At 42.1% G+C, this 23,509-nt stretch overlaps 1 protein-coding gene across 4 annotated transcripts; it reads left to right on the top strand.

The window, feature by feature from the left end:
- The first annotated feature begins 1,086 nt into the window (after positions 1–1,086).
- Positions 1,087–23,236, top strand: LOC139455245 (alpha-(1,3)-fucosyltransferase C-like). Of its 4 annotated transcripts, none has more exons than XM_071236796.1 (3): positions 1,087–1,300; positions 17,669–18,813; positions 21,693–23,236. In XM_071236796.1, exons 1-3 carry the CDS (start codon positions 1,240–1,242, stop codon positions 21,750–21,752), a joined length of 1,266 nt encoding a protein of 421 aa, XP_071092897.1. In that variant the 5' UTR covers positions 1,087–1,239; the 3' UTR covers positions 21,753–23,236. The 4 variants fall into 4 exon arrangements, with proteins under 4 accessions (XP_071092897.1, XP_071092894.1, XP_071092895.1 ...); XM_071236793.1 differs by having other exon boundaries at positions 21,700–23,236; XM_071236794.1 differs by having other exon boundaries at positions 1,087–1,292; positions 21,700–23,236.
- The last annotated feature ends 273 nt before the right edge of the window (positions 23,237–23,509 follow it).

Here is a 23,509-nt window from a genome sequence, read left to right on the forward strand (position 1 = left end):
CCCCAGTTAGATGGCTGAATTATGGTTGTAGGTTGTCAATAGCCAGGATTTAGTTTGATGTGTGCATACAGATATATATTAACAATGTACCTTCATTATTGCGTTCGGCCTCCACAACAAACAAAATAAAAATGCTACTAGTTGATCAGATAAACTGAAAATGAGAATTGTTCAACTGATTTCAGCGCTAAACTTTACGTTAGTATTGCTGTTGTGGGGGCGCAACTTGGCTAATTTTAACTGTAAACAAAACTAAATTTACGAAGTACAGGTTTGGGGGCATGCCCCCCAACATATTAAAAAAAAGAAGATTATCTTAGACGCTATTTCCTGTATTTGGGGACCATTTATATTAGATTTTATTTGTAAGAACTAGTGGTTCTTTCTTTTGTCGGCGTAAACAACAATCAAAATTATACAAATAGTTGGTCAGATAAAGTGCAAATTGTTCAACTAAGGACACAAACATAAAACTTTACTTTAGTATTCCTATTGATTTGTGAATTGAGAAAATCACGGTAAGACCTAGAAAAATGGAAGATGTCACGTCCTGTCATCGAGGGGGCACGGGTGGCCCAGTAGTCTAAGGCGCCGCGATTCGCTGTGCAGAGAATCAACAGGGCGGCAAAACAGAAAAAAAAATCACTTTTCAGAGATCGAAAAATAGTCCCGTGTCTACGCACCGAGGCTGTGTTGTATTGATCTCGGTTGCTATTGAAATGTAACAATTCTGACTGTCACGCTGTTGGTGCGTCACAGACTGGGCGGCCTTTAGGAATAGGATCATGACAACATAATGTTAATTAAATAGTCCAGGTACGGTAAACTACATTTATAACGAACACACTTATAACGAACTGACCGATATAACGAACTATATACTCCTTGCATTTTGTTGTATATATGCTATATATATGCTTATAACGAAGTACGGTTATTACGAACTAAATTAGTGGTCCCTTGGAGTTCGATATAACCGTAGTTTACTGTACAACATTTGAATATACGTACACACCACGCTAACACAATTATGAGTAGAAGACACGCAGGGAGACAAGATCGCTCTGACACAATGTCCTTCGTCAACCATGGCGACGGACACTCTACCCCGGGTGGATCAATACCACAGCCCACTGTGCAGTGTGCAGAGGGCAGTGTGGCACGACACAGTAGTCACTACAACCTGTCCTTGCCGGACGTGTGGATAGCGGCGGATTTGTCAGAATCTCGGATAGGCTGATGCAGGCTGTCTTCACGCAGAACAGTCGTCCTCCGTTGACAGCACCAGCATGGTATGTAGGTATGTAGGTATATAGGTATGTAGGATGTAAATATCAACGAGAGTTGTATTGGCGTGGGACGGGCAGGGACGTTAGGGTGGCATACAACCACTGATACAACATACTCAATGTTTTATTGTTATGGTTTCGACCCTTACTAACTAACGCTACTGTTTTTAGCTCACCTGGTCTGTTAGGCTTGAAATGCGTGTGGGCTTCTGTCGTCTAATGTCGCGCGTCGTCGTCATCATTGTGCACGCTATGTGTTACTCTATGGAGGCTGGTTGTTCTCACCTATGATGGCACCTGGATTTGTTGCAGAGCTTGAAATAACTATGCATGGCAATTACTCATATATTTGTGTTCAAAATGTAATGGGGGCGGTCGGGTAGCCTTGTGGTTAAAGCGTTCACTCGTCACGCCGAAGACCCGGGTTCGATTCCCCACATAGGTACAATGTGTGAAGCCCATTTCTGGTGTCCCCCGTCGTGATATTGCTTGAATTTTGCTAAAAGCGGCGTAAAACCATACTCACTCACTCACTCACTCACTCACTCACTCACTCACTCAAAATGTAATGGGGTCACGGGTGGCCCAGTCCTCTATGGCGCCGCGATTCGCTGTGCAGAGTTGTGTCTCTTGGGTACGACAGAAACCTATGATTAGGGTTTCGAATCCGGGTTCCCCTCGATTATGTTTCTAGGTTTGTCAGCACCATAACCGTGCTCGTGGGTTTCACCGAAGTGGTAAACGTCTGAGACCTGCATCACTTCAGGCTTTCATCCCACAATAAGCTGATACACCGTGATATAACTGGAATAATGTTAAAAGCAGCGTTAAATCCAACTCTCTCACTCACTCAAAATGTAATGAAACGTGATGTAGGTGTAGTTAGCTGTAGGACTTTGATCTTGACTTGGACTTTGCACTTCGACAATACTGAGAGCTGCTCGGCCATTTAATTTCAACAAGTAATTAAATTTGGTATACGTTTCGGCACAACATCTATGTTCCTTTTTTCACGATCTGATGAATTTGGAAATATTTCGATACTAATTTGTTGTTATGTGCACTTATTGATAGTGATTCATAAACACATGCTCATTATACTCTGCTTTTATCAGATAACTTTCATGATAATGGAAATAGCTGTTGATAATATCACAAGCATGTGTCTATGAATCACCATCGCATAGCGATGTCACCCAACACCACCTGAACATTGCGCAACACCGTTTAACAACCACGTGGTGTGTATACACTTCACTCATCCCGGCTATATTGGCAGTGTGCAGACAGCTGTCTTATCGAACCGATTTATTCTATGAGCTTTCAGACGCTTTGAGGTCCGCACAGCACTGGCACTGGTAAGGCCAGACAAGACAGGGTATGTCACCACCGACCAGTACCGGGATAGAAAGCTACCTAGTCTGTCTTACAGACCCTGATACATTTATATTAACTACAGCCCATGCAAGTCTATAATGTTTGGCAAGTCTAGATTACTGCAATGAAGATAATCACTGGGCTCACTTTTTATTAGATTTTATTAAGATAACTGAACAACTGTTTTTTTCTGTACGATATGTTCATTTCAGAGACTATATGTTAGTCTAAAAGCTACCAACCAACTTACGCTGGTCGGATGGTCCGGTTCGGTGACTTTATTTCATAGGGTGTCAATATGTTATACATATAATTTGTCTGGTCCAGATTTGATTATTTATCGCCCGCCCGTATATATCTCAAATATTGTGGCATTAAAAAACAAACAAATAAATCATCACCGATTGGCCCTTAGGGTTCCAGAGACCTGTGAAGAATAGGTCTTCAGCAACCCATGCTAGCCGTAAAAGGCGACTTTGCTTGTCGTAAGAGGCGGCTATCGGGATCGGGTGGTCAGGCTCGCTGACCTGGTTGATGCATGTCCTCGATCCAAATTGCGTCGATCGATGCTCATGATGTCAATCACTGGATTGACTGGTTCAAACTCGATTATTTACAGACCGGCGTCATATAGCTGGAATATTGCTGAGTGCGACGTTAAACAACAAACAAACAAACTTAGAGTTCCGGAATAGTGTTTGCATGTTCATGTCTGTTCCGGTTACATTTTTAGGATTTATTTCCGAAATGCCAAAAAAGATAATAAAATCATTCTGTCCACCTACAGATTCTATTTTAAATCAAGTGATATCAAACCTTACACGTAACGTGTTTACGTGCAGTCAGACTATATTCTGGCTAAAAGCCGCAGTGGCGTATATTTGTCATATTTCACAGACAACGTTAAAACTAACAAAGGATTTCAAGGGAGAGTTATGCCTGAGTGGCTCTGCATAAACAGTGATGCAGTCACCTACATGTGTAGGGCACAGGTCACAGGTCATGAGGTTTACCACCTTGGTGCAATGTTATAATATTACATGTATATTATGTTGCTGACTTTGAGCCGCAGTTATGTTATGTTATGTTATACAATATTGCTGACTATAAGCCACAGCTATGTTATAGAATATTGCTGAATATGAGCCACAGCTATGTTATAGAATATTGTCTACTACAAGCCGCAGTTATGTTATAGAATATTGCTGACTATAAGCCACAGCTATGTTATAGAATATTGCTGACTAGAAGCCGCAGCTATTTTATAGAATATTGCCTACTACAAGCCGCAGTTATGTTATAGAATATTGCTGACTACAAGCCGAAGCTATGTTATGTAATATTGCTGACTATATAAACTCGTGTAATCGTTCATAGGCTGTGGTTGTGTTTTCATGACGATGCCCCCTCCTCGTGTGTAAACAGTAAGAAATGTGAGGGTTTATTGACTTGTACCTGATTGCCACCTGCTGTACCCGAGTAAACCGAACATTGCTAGGTTTTTGTTATTGGCCATTACCCGCTGAGTACATGGAACATATGCGTCTACTAGGTATACATAAAGTGTCATGCACGCTAAATCAGTACCTCAACTCATTTTCAATAGTGTTGTGTATTTCATTTAAATTCTTTGTTCATACTGGTGGGACAGCATTGTGGTTGAATCGATCGTTCGTCACTGTGCAACTACTCCGCATGACTGCACTGTCGGAATACATCATGAATTGTCAATAGCGGGCGATTCGCAACGATTACAGTTCAACTATTTTTATAACACTGTGGCCTATTTTCTTGAAATTCTCTATTCGTAGCAGGGCGGTTGGTGGTAAACTCGTCCGCTCGTCAGGCCTAATGCCGGGCTCGCTTCTCCACGTGTGTACAATTATGAAGCTAACTTATGGGGGTCCCCAGTCATGGCGTTCCTGGAATATTGCTACAGGTTCTATGATTCACTCTATTCATACTCTGCGTGTTTCTTATTAACCACAACATAATAACGCCGCCTGTTAAAATCGTGTCTGGACCAGACAAACCAGTGATTAATAGTTTGCGCAACGCCGCACGTCGTCGGGGTACTGAGAGACGCCATCAACCAAGTCCCCGAGCCTGACCTCCCGTTCCAGTACGTCCCCTCTTATGACCAACATAGGTTGCTAGGGACCAATTCTAACTCACAGTCGGGCGGTGGGGTAGCCTAGTAGGTAAGTGTTGGCTTATTACGCTGTGCACCTGGTTTGATTCCCAGTTCTTGATTCGTGGGTACGAAACGTGAAGCATATGGTGTGTGCCCGCCGTGATGGAATTATGGCAAGAGAAGAGTAAATATCTCTCTGTAGAGTTGCACCCCTCAAACAGAGTAGAGTTGGTCCTCCAAATATCGAACCCCCACTTTCCGAGGGAGGATAGAATCATAACTTCCGGTGTTCTTTCTCGGAATGGTTTCTGCGAATGGTTTCCATGGCAACATATCTGGCACGTCGCACGCACTTCCTAATTTCAGAACCTATGGGGATCCCCTTTTTAACCCTTATACATTCTCCTTTCGACAATTATCAATGACCATTTGTACACTGTACTTTCATTCGCATGAGTGGGATTAAAGAATTAAAATATTCTTCTCTTCGGGTATTGGACAAAGACTATTTATTTCACAAACTGAGGTCAATATTCAGTGCGAATATCGATGTGCGAAACATTCCATTTCTTAAACTGCGTTTATGTATCGCTTTACGGTACTCATCTCATTAATTTTGTTGTAAGACGTTTTCTCTGTATAAAATATTGGCCGACCCGTGTATAACATGATGAAGCATAGCATTTACTTCGTTCCTTCTTCGGGGCGGTCGGGTAGCCTAGTGGTTAAAGCGTTCGCTCGTCACGCCAAAGGCCCGGTTCGATTCCCGACATGGGTACAATGTGTGAAGCCCATTTCTGGTGTTCCCCGCCGTGTTATTGCTGGAACATTGCTAAAAGCGGCGTAAAACCATACTCACTCACTCACTTGTTCTTTCTTGCGGTATCCCTGTCACAACTTGCCTATATGTCCGAATATGACTGTGACAATAGTTAGTTTTCGGGTTGGAACCCACGCCCCTATAATTGAAAAGGAAAATATCTTAAAATGTTAAAATTATATAATTCACGTAAAATCAAGGTGACTTGACACGCCCCCACTAGCCACGCTGGTATTATCTATACAAAATAGGTCTCCCCTGAACTAATGTGGTGGTAATACCCTATCAGCATGCGGGCCTAGCCTGTCGTACTAATTAAGCCACGCCTCCTCGTTAGCGCTTTTAAGATTCGTTTGGGTTGTTACAAATACAGACCTCAAAATACGCACTTTTTCGCACTTTTCTATCACTAATACTATTTTTTATGATACTTGCACTTTAAATCAAATTTTAATGACTTGATAGATTGGGCGACTAATGAAGATCCGGGTTAGAATTGGTCTTTAGCAACCAATGCTGGTCGCAAGAGGCGATTAACGGGATCCGGTTGTCAGGCTCGCTGACTTGGTTGATGCATGTTATCGTATCCCAATTGCGCAGATCGATGGTCATGATGTCAATCACTGGATTGTCTGGTCCAGACTCAATTGTTTAAAGACCGCCGTCACATAGCTGGAATATTACTGAGTCTGGCGTTAAGCAACAAACGAACAATAGACTGGCTTTATAAAGATTTTGCTTGGAAATATTTGATCACTGTCACACATTAGCCAAACTCTTGTTGAAATTCATCAGTATAGCGCCCCGATCGCAAGGGGCGTTGTATTAAACCGAAGGGAAAAAACGTCTATATTTCAATAGGAACATTTATTTGTCGACAACGCAGTCCCAGTCGTATTTACACAAGACTCGGCCAAAAGCCAATATTGACCTGATATCTCATTTAATTCACAGGACTGTACCTGCAAAGCTTCTTAAGGGACATTGAACTCAAATAATATGTGTCCCGCACATCCCGCTATGTTTAAACAAGACTCCCTCTAAAACTGAACGCTACTGTGATTGTCTGTCACATTCTTCCCGTGTTTACTTCCCAACACTCGGCGCCTATAAACGTCATACAGACATAGACAGGATCCAGTTTCGATGTTGGTTATTGCTTCATGGCAAGTACAGGGTCGTATATGACTCGTGTAAAAGACCCAGGAAATGAGAGCAAATACTTATAGTTGTGATGTCTTCGACACATACACGTATACATGTTCCAGTCAATGTGTAAAATCAGTCATGTTTTTCCTCAGGCAATTTATAAAACGAGTAAATATTTCAGTATTTTTACAAATTAATTGAAAAACCAGTCCAATTATCTTATTATGATAACAAATTCCAAACATATTTATGTTGAATGTCAGCACATTGAAAATGATAGGATTAAAAGAAAAAGAATGTTTTAAAATCCTGAATTGAATTTCTTAATACTTTGCAGTGAATCTCTCAAGTAAAGTTACATATTTTGCAGTCAATTTGTAAAATGATTGAACTTTTAGGCCTTTTGTAATCGTATTGCATCAAACAAATGTGTGCGTGTGTGAGTGTGTGTGTGTCGACCGATCCGTGATAACCGACCCGTGTTACCAGGTCTCGTGTCCAGTGATGACATATTTTACGAGACACTCTCGGTTGTAATTTATGTACACGAACTGTTTGAACAAACTAGTCCAGTGGCAGTAGTATAGATAGCAGCGCCTGCCTGGACATACATGCTGGTAGTCTGTTCACAGTTGAGAAAGGTAAGCATGAATGTATTTGGACTTGTTTAAATCGAATATTGAAGCAAGGCTGAGACAAACCGGAAGAAGGTACAGTATACAGTTTCTGACGATCTGATGCAGATATGGATGCTGTGTCAGGCATGGTGTCTTCCCAATGTGCCTACAGTATAATCATGAAATGATATGGTCTGAGGCTCAGAAAGTGATTAATGAGTGAACATGGCTGTTACCTGTTTCACCTGTGACAAGAGATGAACTGGTCCGTACTGAGACAATAAAACAGTGAAGGCACAATAGGAAACACAAAAACAAATAAAACCATAAACATTATTAAAGTCACGGATATGTTTTATTTATGATATGACACAGGAGAAAAATATAACAATAGTTTTGGCAATACTTTCAAATTCAATCAATTAAAAAGACAAATCATTGAAAGCTATTGTCCACACGCTGGCTGTCGGCGGGGATGTAAGATACTCGGGGCGGTCGGGTAGCCGGGTGGTTAAAGCGTTCGCTCGTCACGCCGAAGACCCGGGTTCGATTCCCGACATGGGTACAATGTGTGAAGCCCATTTCTGGTGTCTCCCACCATGATATTGCTGGAATATTGCTAAAAGCGGCGTAAAACCCCACTCACTCACTGTAAGATACTCTGCTCGCTGAATATTTGCCGTGATGTAATACAGTGACTTGCCAGCATCTAGTTTTATACTTTTCAATGTGATGGGATTAAAAAAGAAGAAGTTATAAACATTGACACATTTTACTCAGTCTAATGTTAATTGCATTGATCTCGAGTTTATACAGCCATATGTATTTACATCTCTGCTCAGCTTAAGAACTGGCTTGTTTGAACAACAATGGATTAGAACTTAGATTCCATTGATCTTAAAAATAGTTCGTGGATGTAATTGGTTCTTTATTACTGGTATTTTGTTGTTGTTGTTGTTGTTGCTGTTGTTGTTGCTGTTGTTGTTTATACATGAATAAGTCAAACAATAGTGGTTCAGTCCATTTACATAAATAGGGATGAAACCAGTTCCCATTCTGCCTACATTATTTTCTACGGGCAAATTGGGATGTAAGCTTGGTTTGTTGTTTAACGCCGCACTCAGCAATATTCCAGCTAGATGACGGCGGTGGGATGTAAGCAGAATGGGATGTAAGCAGAATGGGATGTAGGCACAATGGGATGTAAGCAGAATGGGATGTAGGCAGAATGGGATGTAGGCACAATAGGATGTAAGCAGAATGGGATGTAGGCACAATAGGATGTAAGCAGAATGGGATGTAGGCAGAATGGGATGTAGGCACAATAGGATGTAAGCAGAATGGGATGTAGGCACAATAGGATGTAAGCAGAATGGGATGTAGGCACAATAGGATGTAAGCAGAATGGGATGTAGGCAGAATGGGATGTAGGCACAATAGGATGTAAGCAGAATAGGATGTAGGCAGAATGGGATGTAGGCAGAATGGGATGTAGGCACAATAGGATGTAAGCAGAATAGGATGTAGGCAGAATGGGATGTAGGCAGAATGGGATGTAAGCAGAATGGGATGTAGGCACAATAGGATGTAAGCAGAATAGGATGTAGGCAGAATGAGATGTAGGCAGAATGGGATGTAAGCAGAATAGGATGTAGGCACAATAGGATGTAAGCAGAATAGGATGTAGGCAGAATGGGATGTAGGCACAATGGGATGTAAGCAGAATGGGATGTAGGCACAATAGGATGTAAGCAGAATGGGATGTAGGCAGAATGGGAGGTAGGCACAATAGGATGTAAGCAGAATAGGATGTAGGCAGAATGGGATGTAGGCAGAATGGGATGTAAGCAGAATGGGATGTAGGCACAATAGGATGTAAGCAGAATAGGATGTAGGCAGAATGAGATGTAGGCAGAATGGGATGTAAGCAGAATGGGATGTAGGCACAATAGGATGTAAGCAGAATAGGATGTAGGCAGAATGGGATGTAGGCAGAATGGGATGTAAGCAGAATGGGATGTAGGCACAAAAGGACTGAACCCCTGGAACTGAGGCACCTTTGACATGTTGAGAGGTATCACTGTTGACAACGAGGCGTGATTTTATGAGCAGCACTGACTGCTGACATTAGACTCAGCAATGCCTGCAATCTACCATCGCTCGAACCTATTGTGTGTCTAGTTGGCCTTGACCTACCTTCAACCATAAAACCTACTTCACCTAGGGTGGCCCTCGCTACCCCGCGCCTCGTAATTATTTATTGTCTCATAAATTTCTTCCTTCCTATCTAACCTTCCGCCACTCTGCTTTTGGGTTAGCGTGAGTGAGTTGGTTTCATGATCGATTGTTATAGATTGGGCGACCCATGAAGATCCGGGTTATAATGGGTCTTCAGCAGCCCATGCTTGTCGTATGAGGCGACTAACGGGATCCGGCCGTCAGGCTCGCTGACTTGGTTGATGCATGTCATCGTATCCCAATTGTGTAGATCGATGCTCATGATGTCAGTCACTGAATTGTAAGGTCCAGACTCGATTATTTAGAGACCGCCGTCATACAGCTGGAATATTGCTGGAGTACGGCGTTCAACACAAACCTACAAACAAAGGGTTCTTCATGTTTGCATTGTAATGTACAAGGCATACATTAAACGTACAATATATAAGTGAATGAGTTTAGTTAAACGCCGATTTCAACAATATTCCAGCTATATCACGTCGTGTCGTGGGAGGAAAGCCCGAAGTGATGCTGGGTTGTTTGAAGACCTATTCTTCCACGGATCTTCACGGGTCTGGAACCATAAGGGCCAATCGGTGATGATTGATTTTTTTGTTTTTTAATGCCACAATAATTGAGATATATGCGGGCGGGCGATAAATAATCAAATCTGGACCAGGCAAATTATACATATAACATATTGACACCCTATGAACAAAGTCACCGAACCGGACCATCCGACCAGCGTAGGTTGGTTGGTAGCTTTCTAGCCCGGTACTGGTCGGTGGTGACAGACCCTGTCTTGTCTGGCCTTATCAGTGCCAGTGCTGTGCGGACCTCAAAGCGTCTGAAAGCTCTTAGAATAAATCAGTTCGATAAGACAGCTGTCTGCACACTGCCAATATAGCCGGGATGAGTGAAGTGTACACACACCACGTGGTTGTTAAACGGTGTTGCGCAATGTTCAGGTGGTGTTGGGTGACATCGCTATGCGATGGTGATTCACAGACACATGCTTGTGATATTATCAACAGCTATTTCCATTATCATGAAAGTTATCTGATAAAAGCAGAGTATAATGAGCATGTGTTTATGAATCACTATCAATAAGTGCACATAACAACAGATTAGTATCAAAATAGGTCCAAATTCATCAGATCGTGAAAAAAGGAACACAGATGTTGTGCCCCGCTATAAACTACGCGTATTCCGAATTTAATTACTTGTTGAAATAAAATGGCCGAGCAGCTCTCAGTATTGTCGAAGTGCAAAGTCAAAGTCCTACTACGAAATACACCTACAGCACGTTTCATTACATTTTGAGTGAGTGAGTTGGGTTTAACGCCGCTTTCAACAGTATTCCAGTTATATCGCGGCGTGTCAGCTTAATGTGGGAGAAAAGCCCGAAGTGATGCAGGTCTCAGACGTTTACTACTTCGGTGAAACCCACGAGCACGGGTATGGTGCTTTCAAACCTAGAAACATAATCGGGGCGAACAGGCATTCGAACCCACGATCATAGGTTTCTGGCGTGCCCCAGGAACGCAACTCTGCACAGCGAATGGCGACGCCTTAGACGACTTGGTCACCAGTGCCCCTTTCCGGGTTAGAATAGATCCAAACAATCTTTGCTTGTCAAAAGGTGATTTAATGGATTGGGTGGCCAGGCTCGGTGCGGATCGGGTGGCCAGGCTCGGTGTGGATCGGGTGGCCAGGCTCGGTGTGGATCGGGTGGCCAGGCTCGGTGTGGACTGAGTGCCCAGGCTGGGTGTGGATCGGGTGGCAAAGCTGGGCGTGGATTGGGTGGCCGGGCTCGATGTGGATCGAGTGGCCAGGCTCGGTGTGGATCGGGTGGCCAGGCTCGGTGTGGATCGGGTGGTCAGGCTCGGTATTCATCGGGTGGCCAGGCTCGGTGTGGATCGGGTGGCCAGGCTCGGTGTGGATCGGGCGGCCAGGCTCGGTGTGGATCGGGGGGCCATGCTCGGTGTGGATCGGGTGGCCAGGCTCGGTGTGGATCGGGTGGCCAGGCTCGGTGTGGATCGGGGGGCCAGGCTTGGTGTGGATCGGATGGCCGGTCTCGGTGTGGATCGGGTGGTCAGGCTCGGTGTGGATCTGGTGGCCAGGCTCGGTGACCTGGTTGATTGCGTAACATGGTATCACTTTTAACACTTTTAAACGGTGTTCTTCTGGCCACATGGGCAAATAGGCCAGCTATCAGAACGGGACGCAAAGTGAGTGAGTGAGTATGGTTTTAGTAATATTCCAGAAATATCACGACGGGGGACACCAGAAATGGACTTCACACAGTGTACCCTTGTCGGGAATCGAACCCGGGTCTTCGGCGTGACGAGCGAACGCTTTAACCACTAGGCTACCCATTCGTCCCCGAGTTTTTGAAATAACCTTGAAATAATGCGAAAATAATCTCAATATTGAGAAAATATTTAAAATAAGGAGAAAATCGAAGCAACGAGACATTTCGAGCTTTTAAATAAACTTGAAATAACGAGAAAATATTCGAAGGAACGAGAAAATGCTCGCTATTTCGAGAAAATAATTGAGATCACGAGAAATAATCAAAGTAATGAAAAAACCCTCGAAATAATCGAAGCTACGAGAAATTCGTTTCGGAATTTCGAGTTTTTGAAGTATTCTTGAAACAACGAGAAAATAATCGAAATAACTAGAAAATAATCGAAACAATGAGTAAATATGCGTTCCTTGGAGTAAACTTGCCTTTCTGTCGAATAACCCGTGGCTGCTTCTAGGCCAATGCATATGTCGGAATTCGGATTATATAATAATAAAAGTGGTTATTTAGTACTGTAACAACAATTACTGATATCATGAATTAAACAACTAATTTCAGTTGAAATAATGATTTCATGATTGAATTCCAGATATCAATTATTATATCATTAGATTATTGATAGCAATGAATTAAAGAAACAATTGAGATTTAAGTAATGTAATTTATCAGTATTCCAAGTCATGATGTCACTGATAATATTCATGATATCAATATTTGTTATTATTTGATGATTTAGGAAATGGATAACAAATATAATAAATGCATTTTATAGTATAATTAATACAATTTAGAAACGCGAGCGTGCCATAATGTTTCCGTGGTTTGGTTATTAAAACCTTTGCATGTGTTTGTGACCTGTGTTTATGGCAGGATACGCTAAGTCTTTTCGCGAACACCCTGTTGAGGGCTTGCATCACTTCCGGCTTTCATACCACATCAGCCCGATACGCCGTGATATAACTGAAGTACTGTTCAACATGAATTGCGCGTGACTGCAACCGTCCAAATTATGGGTTTTTTTGTTTAACGCCGCACTCAACAATATTACAGCTATATGACGGCGGTCTGTAAATAATCGAGTCTGGACCTGACAATCCAGTGATTGACATCATGAGCATCGACCTACACAACTGGGATACGATGATATGCATCAACGAAGTCAGCGAGCCTGACCACCCGATCCCGTTGGTCGCCTCTAACGACAAGCATGGGTTGCTGAAGTCCAATTCTAACCCGGATCATCATCGGTTGTCAAAATTATGTATCGTGATGTTATGTAATATGTACAAGAAATCGAATTCAATTATCCAGTTGAATTGATAAGAATATACTAGCGGTGATGTGTATTTTTATTAACGCCACCAAACCGTTTTTTTGTAACACATATTTTACAGGTCAAATACATGCAGACCGCCTCCGTGGTCTAATGGTAGAGCGTCAGCCCGGAGAGCGGAAGGTCCGGGGTTCGATCCCCGACTGCGTCATACCAAAAGACGTTAAAAGATGGTACTTGTTGTTACCCTGTCTGGTGCTCGGCATTAAGGGGCTAAAAGAAGTATACTGTGTCTGAGTGGGGTATTCATGTTAACCTGCGGCATGGTATCTCAGTGAGCTAGCACTATAAATCGGCAACAGTCCGGACTTGTACAAGCAGCCACACACACATACACATGCATGCACGACGCGAGATAAGTGCAATAATCTTGGACGTGACGTTAAACCCCATTTCACCACACCTCATACCCATTACTACTACAGTAAACTACGGTTATTACGAACTCAAAGGGACCTCTAACTTTAGTTTGTTATAACCGTAGTTCGTTATAAGCATACATACAGCACAACTATAGCAAATAGTCGGGATAAAAAAATCAGTTCGTTATATCCGTCAGTTCGTTATAAGCGTGTTCGTTATAAACGTACTTTACTGTATATCCCCCAGTGGTGGGAATTGGCTGAGACCTGAGCAGATATTGTAAAGCTGAAGTAACTAGAGCACGTTCCATTTGTAGACCCTGCTCTGGTTGTTATTCGAGAACGTGCCACATAGTGACAGCTGGTGATAGGTGTCCAACATATGAAGAGCACACTACGCATTTATAATTCCACAAAAAGGAGAGAACTACAGACATTATAAAAATTCCAGATAACAACAGTTTACATTTATGAAATGTTAATGTATTTTAACATGTATCGTCCTTATTTCGAGCTGTTATTTTGGTGTGTAGTTTCCATCAAATGTGCAATGTATTTGTAAGCAATGATCCGACTTATTCTAGCATGTTTTTGAAGCTTGGTGTGGCTAGGTCTACTTTTGCCGATAGGGAAGTCCGCCAACAATCATGTAATTACGCCCCTTTGTTGGTAATGGATCAGTCCATTACCAACAAAGCCTGGTCTATAGCCACAATGTATCAACTGGATGTGTAATGTGGAATTCACTGGAACTTGATGGGACATGGGACAATATTTAAGCGAGAAGTATGACTTTTTCATTTTATTTTATGCCAGCAAAAAAATATTTATAAATTATTTGATCTCTCTTTGTTATGGATAGTTACTCTGTCATGAGTGAGTGAGTCAGTTTGGTTTTACGCCGCTTTTAGCAATATTCCAGCACTATCACGGCGGGGGACATCGGTAATGGGCTTCACACATGGTACCCCTGTGGAATCGTACCCGGGTCTTCGGCGTGACGAGCGAACGCTTAACCACTAGGCTAACCCGCCGCCCCTACTGTGTTTTGGATCGCTCCATAACAACTCTAGTTTTACCGGGGGCGGTCGGGTAGCCTAGTGGTTAAAGCGTTCGCTCGTCACGCTGAAGACCCGGGTTCGATTCCCGACATGGGTAAAATGTGTGAAGCCCATTTCTGGTGTCCCCCGCCGTGATATTGCTGGAATATTGCTAAAAGCGGCGTAAAACCATACTCACTCACTCACTCACTCACTAGTTTTACCGGCTGCTTGGGTGGGTACACAGTGTAAATGAAGGGGTCAGGTATGAAATTACATAAATCACTGTTGAATAAAGTTGTTTTAATAACACTGTTGGCGAACTGCACTGTAGGCGAAAGTAGACGACGCTCTATGTATGGCACATTTCACCTTGAATTTACAAACAATAACAAAAACAATGTTGAGTGTAAGTAACTGAAAGACTCAATTGATAATAGCCCATTCTCATCGCTATGTGCAACATCGATATCTCATATTTCTTAAGATTTACTTTCATTAACTGTTGTTTTCAAATATTACATAACCGCGTGTCCAATAGAGCTAACCGTGCATGGCGGAAGGATGTGTGATGTCAAAAAACGTGGCAAAAACAGACATCTAACATTAATAGGTAAAAATCATAGTTATTTAGACTCTGGCTCTTACAACATTAGTTCATATATTTTCAGTACTTCCAAACCCACCCGATGATTTTATTGAAAAATTGAATAAACCATTTTATACATTCATATGGAATAACAAACCAGACAAAATAAAAAGATCTACGTTGATAAGGAAATATGAAGAAGGTGGTCTGAGAATGATAGATACTCGTAAATTTATTGATTCATTGAAATTATCATTTTTAAGGACAAGTTTACAAAACCCTACTTTGTCAACATTAAAGAACTTTCAGTCAAAACAGATCTTCCTTTTGGGTGCAAATATTGATGAGCTTATTACTTTGAAAAATCCCTTTTGGAGGGATATATTGAATATTTGGGGTAATTACTACAGAAAACATAAAGTTAACAAACAAAGTATTGAAGAAATTTTATCCGTCACCAATTTAGAAATTTTAAAAACATTGGTTTAATAAGGGTATTCATAGTTTAAAAGATCTATGTAGCAACAACAGATTTTTAACATTTGAAGAATTACAAGACAAATTTCAAATTAAAGGTACTTTACTTGACTACAACAGAGTAATGATAAATAAATGCTAAAATCAAAGCATTTTATCGAATAATGTTTCACTAATTGTAAACTGTGTACCAACCATGTTAAACTGGACTTTTATAGTCAGTTAACTCTTTTGCTTCGGGAAGATGGGGGTAGAGTTGGAATCTCGTTGAGAGCGGTAGTGACTGGAATGGACATCTCGGACCTCAGCTCGGAGCTCAGCAAATAAAATATAAGATTAAAAATTAAAAAACATTTGATTTATCTGCAATAGTTCTATACATTGCTGACGTATTAAACGTTTTAATTTATCGACAGAACTACCGTTGATGTGTTAATAATATATTAAGGGAAATTGCCTTGAATGATTCTGAATAACTGCGGACTTTCAACTGGGCCAGGAACTCGTCTGCTTGCAGTCCAACGTCGTACATGAGACCGTAATGGATGTTTCTGTCGGTGCTTAGGACGTCGGCGACGGTGTAGATTGTTGAAGCATAGGTTTGCAACATCTCCAATGGACGCGATCTCCTTTCGTACTCGTCACTCTATACGCATATCCAGAATGGTTAAAATGTCGTCTGCCTCCACGTGAATTTGGAATGCTGCTGTGGGAGTGAGGCATTACCAACCAATACAGACAAAAGCCGGTAAATCGGTGGACCCGGTCTATTAATCGCTTATTATTACATAAGGCGCCCGGCAAAGTCGCATAAGACGATTATAACATGCCTCATTAGCCCCTTCATATCAGTAAGTCAGTGTTCCTATAGATTTAATCAGGCAATCAGTCAAGCATTGTTCGTGGTAGTATTAAACATGTCCGTTTTTAACTACGGGAACATTGTTTGGAGAAGGGATGTGGGTAGGGTTGGATACTGACACCTGTGCTGTTTTCTGATGCTCTCCAGCTAGATGGGTAGGTTTGTTTTTTGTTTAACACCAAAAGTAATATTCCATATAGTTTAATACCACAATCAGTCAGAATCATGTTAATAGTAGTGTCCAGAGCAGGCAAATCAGTGGTTTATATTATAGTATGCCATCAGTCAAGTCAGCAGGCTTGACCACCCGGTTCAATTATGTTGCCGGAGATATATCTAACTCGGGTCCTAACGTGGTGTACATGAAGGCAAATGGCTCTACCCCTTTTATACTGCTCGATTTTAGAAAGTTTCTCAGATAAATAACTTTTCTATTCACGAGTGTTTTGGGTTTAAAGCTGCTTTTGAACTGTAGTTAATAGTTTCATCCCCAGCGTGTCTTCTTAAAGACATATGTATGTGGGGTGGTGGTCCTAGACGTGTATCATGTTTGAAAACATCGCAAGAAAAGGTGTGGAGGTGACAAACCAAGGATCATAATCAGGGCGATTCTTGGATTCGAACCCGCAATCACAGGATCCTGATACGCACATGGGACGCATCCCTGCACTAAAGTGAATCCGACCGTGCCGGCTTTTAACAGTTTCATTTGCGAGATAAACGCATTGTGCACTTGTCTCCCATACAGGCACTCCATATCAATAATATTTCTCAATCATAAGAACACAGAACACCACGAGATGATATGAATACCCATTGGTGACATATTTCACAATCATTGATTGACGGGAAACGTTACAGTTGTACTCTTCTCTTAACCCCCTAATAGGAGGACTGGTTGTCGAAGTAATAGAAACTGATAGGGGACTGATAATATTACCTATGAATTTCTAGCTAAATGTTTCTGTCAAGTGGCCTCATTTGTATGTTTCTGAGATCGGGATAGTTAATTACATTTATCGGTGTGGTTTATCGCATTAATACATTGTAGTACTATCTATTATATGAACACATACTGTTGTTTCTTGCAGCCATGTTCAAAATGACTGCTGGAAGACATCGGTCGAAGCTGAAGTCGTGTATCTACTGCTTTGCTATCATCCTCATCGCCAACGTCGTCTTGCTGTCGTCGCTGTCACGGCTACTCATGCCGACAACGGAGATGTGGTTACCAAAAATTCGTAAGAACGCTACACGGAAACACGGAACTTTTGTGCAGAAATTCCCCAATAAAAGAACCAACTTAAACAAAACATTACAGATCCTTCTCTGGACGCCATGGTTTGGTGATGCATCCTGGGTAACTAATTTCGAGTCGGCATTTTTGCCCTGCCCTGTGTCTGACTGTGTGTTGACCAGCAATAAGTCGGCCATAGCTGACAGTCACGCTGTCGTGTTTCATGCGATGGATTTACTGAATTATTTCTTAGGATATCCCATGCCAAAATATCGTAGAAACGACCAAGTGTGGGTTTTACATAGTCTCGAACCACCCCCTAACATCGCCATGGACTTCCGGTCGTACGTGGGAGTGTTCAACTGGACGTCATCGTACAGGACAGACAGTGACATACAGCTGCCTTATTTCAGCATAGAGAAGCTGGCCCAGAAAACCAGCAGTGTCAAAGACATTGCAGCCACGAAGACAGCAGGGGTCTTCTGGGTGGCCAGTAACTGCGGCGACCAAGCGAGACGACAGATGGTGGTGAGAGAATTACAAAAACACATTCAAGTAGATACGTATGGGAAATGTGGTGAATATGAATTGAAAAACATGGATGACATTAAGCATTATAAATTTTATATGGCTTTAGAAAACTCGTATTGCCGCGACTACATCACTGAAAAATTTGCAACTCCGGTGAAACATCAACAGATCCCAATTGTGGCTGGCGGCGGGGATTACCGTAAGGTGGCACCACCACACTCCTACATTGACATCAGTGATTTCAACACCATTCAGGAGCTGGCAGAATACCTCAAGTATCTGGACAAAAACGACACTGCTTATAACAGTTACTTTGACTGGACCCGAGAATATCGCCTGGGCAGCGCTAATCACGTTGGGAATTATTTTTGTAAGCTATGTGAAGCACTCCATGACGGGACCCGCCCTCATCAGACCTACACCGACATACAAGGATTCATACAGGATGACACGTGCCAAAAATGGACGGTAGGTGTTCTGTATTAATCGTTGGTGTTCCATTGCGTCGTCTATATTGATAGTAGGTGTTCTATCTGGGCAAGAGGTGTTATCTATGGATACTATATAGCCTGTTCTACAAAGACGATTTGTGTGTCTATATGGAAAGTTGGAGTTCTACATGGACGATAGGTGTTCTATTTAGACCGTTGTCTTCTACATAGACTATATGTGTTCTGTATGGAAAGTAGGTGTTCTACAAGGACGGTAGGCGTTCTATGTAGACCGTTGGTGTTCTACAAAGACGATATTTGTTCTATAAGAGTAGGTGTTCTACACAATGATACGTGTTCCACATCGATGGTAGGTAGTCTACATTGAAGGTAGGTGTTCTTCATAACGGTACCCGCGGTCGGGTAGCCTAGTGGTTAAAGCGTTCGCTCGTCACGCCGAAGACCCGGGTTCGATTCCCGACATGGGTACAATGTGTGAAGCCCATTTCTGGTGTCCCCCGTCGTGATATTGCTGGAATATTGCGAAAAGCGGCGTAAAACCAGACTTACTCACTCGCTCACTCGCTCACATAACGGTACACTGTGAAAAACGTCAACTGAATTTTATTCACTTAATTAGTCACAGCGACCAGAAGGTGAGTAAACAACGAAGTCTCTATCCTGCCCGGTAAAGAGGTAAAGAGGTTGCAGGTTCGAATCTCACCGTAGTACAGAAATCTTTGTGTTCATCAATGTGCTGTTGCTGTATGCCGAATACAAGAAGCTGATGATGAAAGTATGTCTGGTTACTACGTAACCATATTTTATTTAGTGACGATGGGCCACTTAGGAAAAGAAATACAAACTGATTAGTAAAGTCTACTAAAATGTTAATGTCTGACAGGGAAAATTATTAACCAAGTTAGTAAACTATTTCTGTTAGTGAAAGTGTTCGATATGGATGGTAGGTATTCTACGTGGACGATAGGTATTCTGTATAGATCCTAGATGTTGTTACAAAGACGCTAGGTGTTCCTCATGCGCGGTAGATGTTCTACACGCAAGTAGGTGTTCTACTCTGACGGTAGATATTCTACACGCAAGTAGGTGTTCTACTCAGACGGTAGATATTCTACACGCCGGTAGGTGTTCTACAAGGATGGTGGATGTTCTACAGGCGGGTAGATAATCTACACAGACGGTAGATGTTCTACTCTGACGGTAGATATTCTACACGGACGGCAGATGTTCTACATGGACGGTAGATATTCTACAAGGACAGTTCATGTTCTACAAGGACGGTAGATATTCTACAAGGACGGTAGGTGTTCTACACGGACGGTAGATGTTCTACACGGACGGTAGGTGTTCTACACGGACGGTTCATGTTCTACATGGACGGTAGATATTCTACACGGACGGTAGATGTTCTACAAGGACGGTAGGTATTCTACACGGACGGTAGATATTCTACAAGGACGGTAGGTATTCTACAAGGACGGTAGATATTCTACAAGGACGGTAGGTATTCTACAAGGACGGTAGGTGTTCTACAAGGACGGTAGATATTCTACAAGGACGGTAGGTGTTCTACACGGACGGTAGATGTTCTACAAGGACGGTAGATGTTCTACACGGAGGGTAGATGTTCTACAAGGACGGTAGGTGTTCTACACGGACGGTAGGTATTCTACAAGGACGGTAGGTGTTCTACAAGGACGGTAGGTGTTCTACACGGACGGTTCATGTTCTACAAGGACGGTAGGTGTTCTACACGGACGGTTCATGTTCTACAAGGACGGTAGATGTTCTACAAGGACGGTAGGTGTTCTCCACGGACGGTAGGTGTTCTACACGGACGGTTCATGTTCTACAAGGACGGTAGGTGTTCTACAAGGACGGTAGATATTCTACAAGGACGGTAGATGTTCTACAAGGACGGTAGGTATTCTACAAGGACGGTAGACATTCTACAAGGACGGTAGATGTTCTTCAAGGGCGGTAGATGTTCTACAAGGACGGTAGGTGTTCTACACGGAGGGTAGATGTTCTACAAAGGCGGTAGGTGATATATATGGACGGATGCATTCTGCATGGACGAAAGGTAATTAACGTAGAACTCAGATATAAATTGTTGATTATCATCCATCATCTACTGATCATGCAGGCCTTGAGTTTTGTTAGAGCGCCACCCTCGAGAACAAGGACATACAATTACAGCTGCACGACTGTCGGTTGCTTTATTGTGTGGTGTCCTCAACAGTCTTAGAACCTTGTGGTACCGGCTTAACTCGTATAAATCATACGTGGTGCTTCTTGTGAAGGTATTTGGAGACCACATGGAATCTGTTAACCTCTACAGTCAGATTCTTAAGTTTCACAGATATTCCCTCATTGTAAATTTTGGGATTAGATTTAATACCTTTGTATTGAAAGCCAGTCGCCACAACGTCATGACGTCACGGTTTCGAATTTTGGATTCGTCCGTTTGTTTGTTATGTCACGTGGTCTCACCCGAGTCAGCTAACACGTTGTCATATAACTGAAATACATTTCCCAGCGGCGTCAACCCACTCACTCACTCACCCATTAGCAACATGAGTATGGTTTTACGCCACTTTTAGCAATATACAGGGCGGGGGACACCAGAAATGCACCAGGTGGGGAATCGAACCCGGGTCTTCTGCGTGACGAGCGAACGCATTAACCACTGGACTACATGTTCTAGAGAGTAATGTAACATGTCTCCCATAGTTATGTTTGAATCTTCTCACTAATTCACAAAATACTACTTCAACCTTTCTAATGCAAGCTCGTGATCCTTTGCACGCTAGACAGGAATTTTACGCTTGCTTGCTTGTCAAATATGGTGTTGGTCCTTCGGTTTTCGCACATTGACATGTTATTCTTCCTCAGCTTGCAGGGTATGCCTCCAGGATGGTGCAGGGATATGCCATTAGACTCGGTCTGGTATGAAGGCAGGGTCATCAGCCAGGGAACTTCGACACATCTTTATCTGACACTCGGATTTGGTCGGGAGAGTTCGACATGAGATTCACCACTTCCGGTAAACATGAAGTGAGGTGCCCAAAGTGGAACGACAGACTCGAAAGTTATAAAAATATGGCTGATTGTCGCTGTTTCGAAACAGTGAGGAAGTCGAACTGGAGCGTGTAACTCAATACTGAAGTATCAACGTGCCGGAGTCTACCAGTAGACGTTATTCGTCAATTTCCGCACATTCATGAAAACTCGTGTCCACTTCGGAACAAGAGAACTCGTCATCCCAGCGTGTGACTTCCCGAAAAGATTACGGAAACATACGAGTGCTGACGATTGATCAATCTACCAATCGCGTATAAGAGGCTTTGGTATAGGGGCTTTTAGTAAACAAAAATGCTTCACTGTGACTTAGGACTTTAACATTTGATATTCTGGGATTATGTTTGAGGACTAGATATGTTTTCAGCTACTGGTGCAAAACAAGATGTTTTATTGATTCAAAAGTATCAAACGTATTTTTTTCAATTATTTTTTTACTTTAAAATCCCAGACCCCCATCCCAAGAATATCAAATGGTAGGTCCCTCACAAGGTTGAATCAGTATTCCCCAATACCACACATGCTTGTAAACAACTGCTGTGCTGTGAAGAGAATATTCGTGTAAAAGGTAGCAGCCATGATCAAAGCATATTGCCAAATATCACGTTACGTACATTGAAATGGAACCAGCAGATACAATGAGGTGGGCTCAGAAGGTTCCAAGTATTGACATATGTGCCTTATCATAGCACTCACTGCCAAACAAGGGAAAGCGAATAGCCGGCTGTTACCTACACGATCAACAAATCAGTTTGTCTTGAATTCGTTTCACTGAGCTGTTTCAAATATTTTCAGTGGCGCGCTTCTAGCACTGATATGTTAAGTCCACGGTCGTATATGACTCGTATAAAAGACCCACGAAATGAGAGCAAATACTTATAGTTGTGATGTCTTCGACACATACACGTATACATGTTCCAGTCAATGTGTAAAATCAGTCATCTTTTTACTTAGGCAATTTATAAAACGAGTAAATATTTCAGTAATTTTACAAATTAATTGAAAAATCAGTCCAATTATCTTATTATGATAACAAATTCCAAACATATTTATGTTGAATGTCAGCACACTGAAAATGATAGGATTAAAAGAAAAAGAATGTTTTTAAATCCTTTTGAATTTCTTAATACTTTGCAGTGAATCTCTCAAGTAAAGTTACAGATTTTGCAGTCAATTTGTAAAATGATTGAACTATTTAGGCATTTTGTAAACCGCCTTAGTGAATCCCGTTTTACGTGGACTGATTTTACACATAGGTTGTAACATATGTATGTGATTAATATTATTTATATATTTACGTTACAGATTGTTTGACAAATCGTAGTGCATCAAACATATCTTATTCATTTTAAATGATAAATAAAGCCTTAAAACTCATTTTACCTTTATAGATTCACTGTATGTGTAATAGTTACAGTTGTATTCAGCTGTGTATGTGTGTGTGTGTGTGTGTGTGTGTGTGTGTGTGTGTGCGCGCGCGCGCGCGTGTCGGTGTGTGTATATATATATATATATATATATATATATATATAGAGAGAGAGAGAGAGAGAGAGAGAGAGAGAGAGAGAGAGAGAGACCGCTGTTGGAAGCGAAAGAATACACGCTGGTGGGGGTTGGGGGGGGGGGGGGGG

The sequence above is a fragment of the Haliotis cracherodii genome, unplaced genomic scaffold (genome assembly GCF_022045235.1).
Source record: "Haliotis cracherodii isolate W230 unplaced genomic scaffold, xgHalCrac1.p SCAF_11, whole genome shotgun sequence".
NCBI lineage: Eukaryota > Metazoa > Mollusca > Gastropoda > Lepetellida > Haliotidae > Haliotis > Haliotis cracherodii.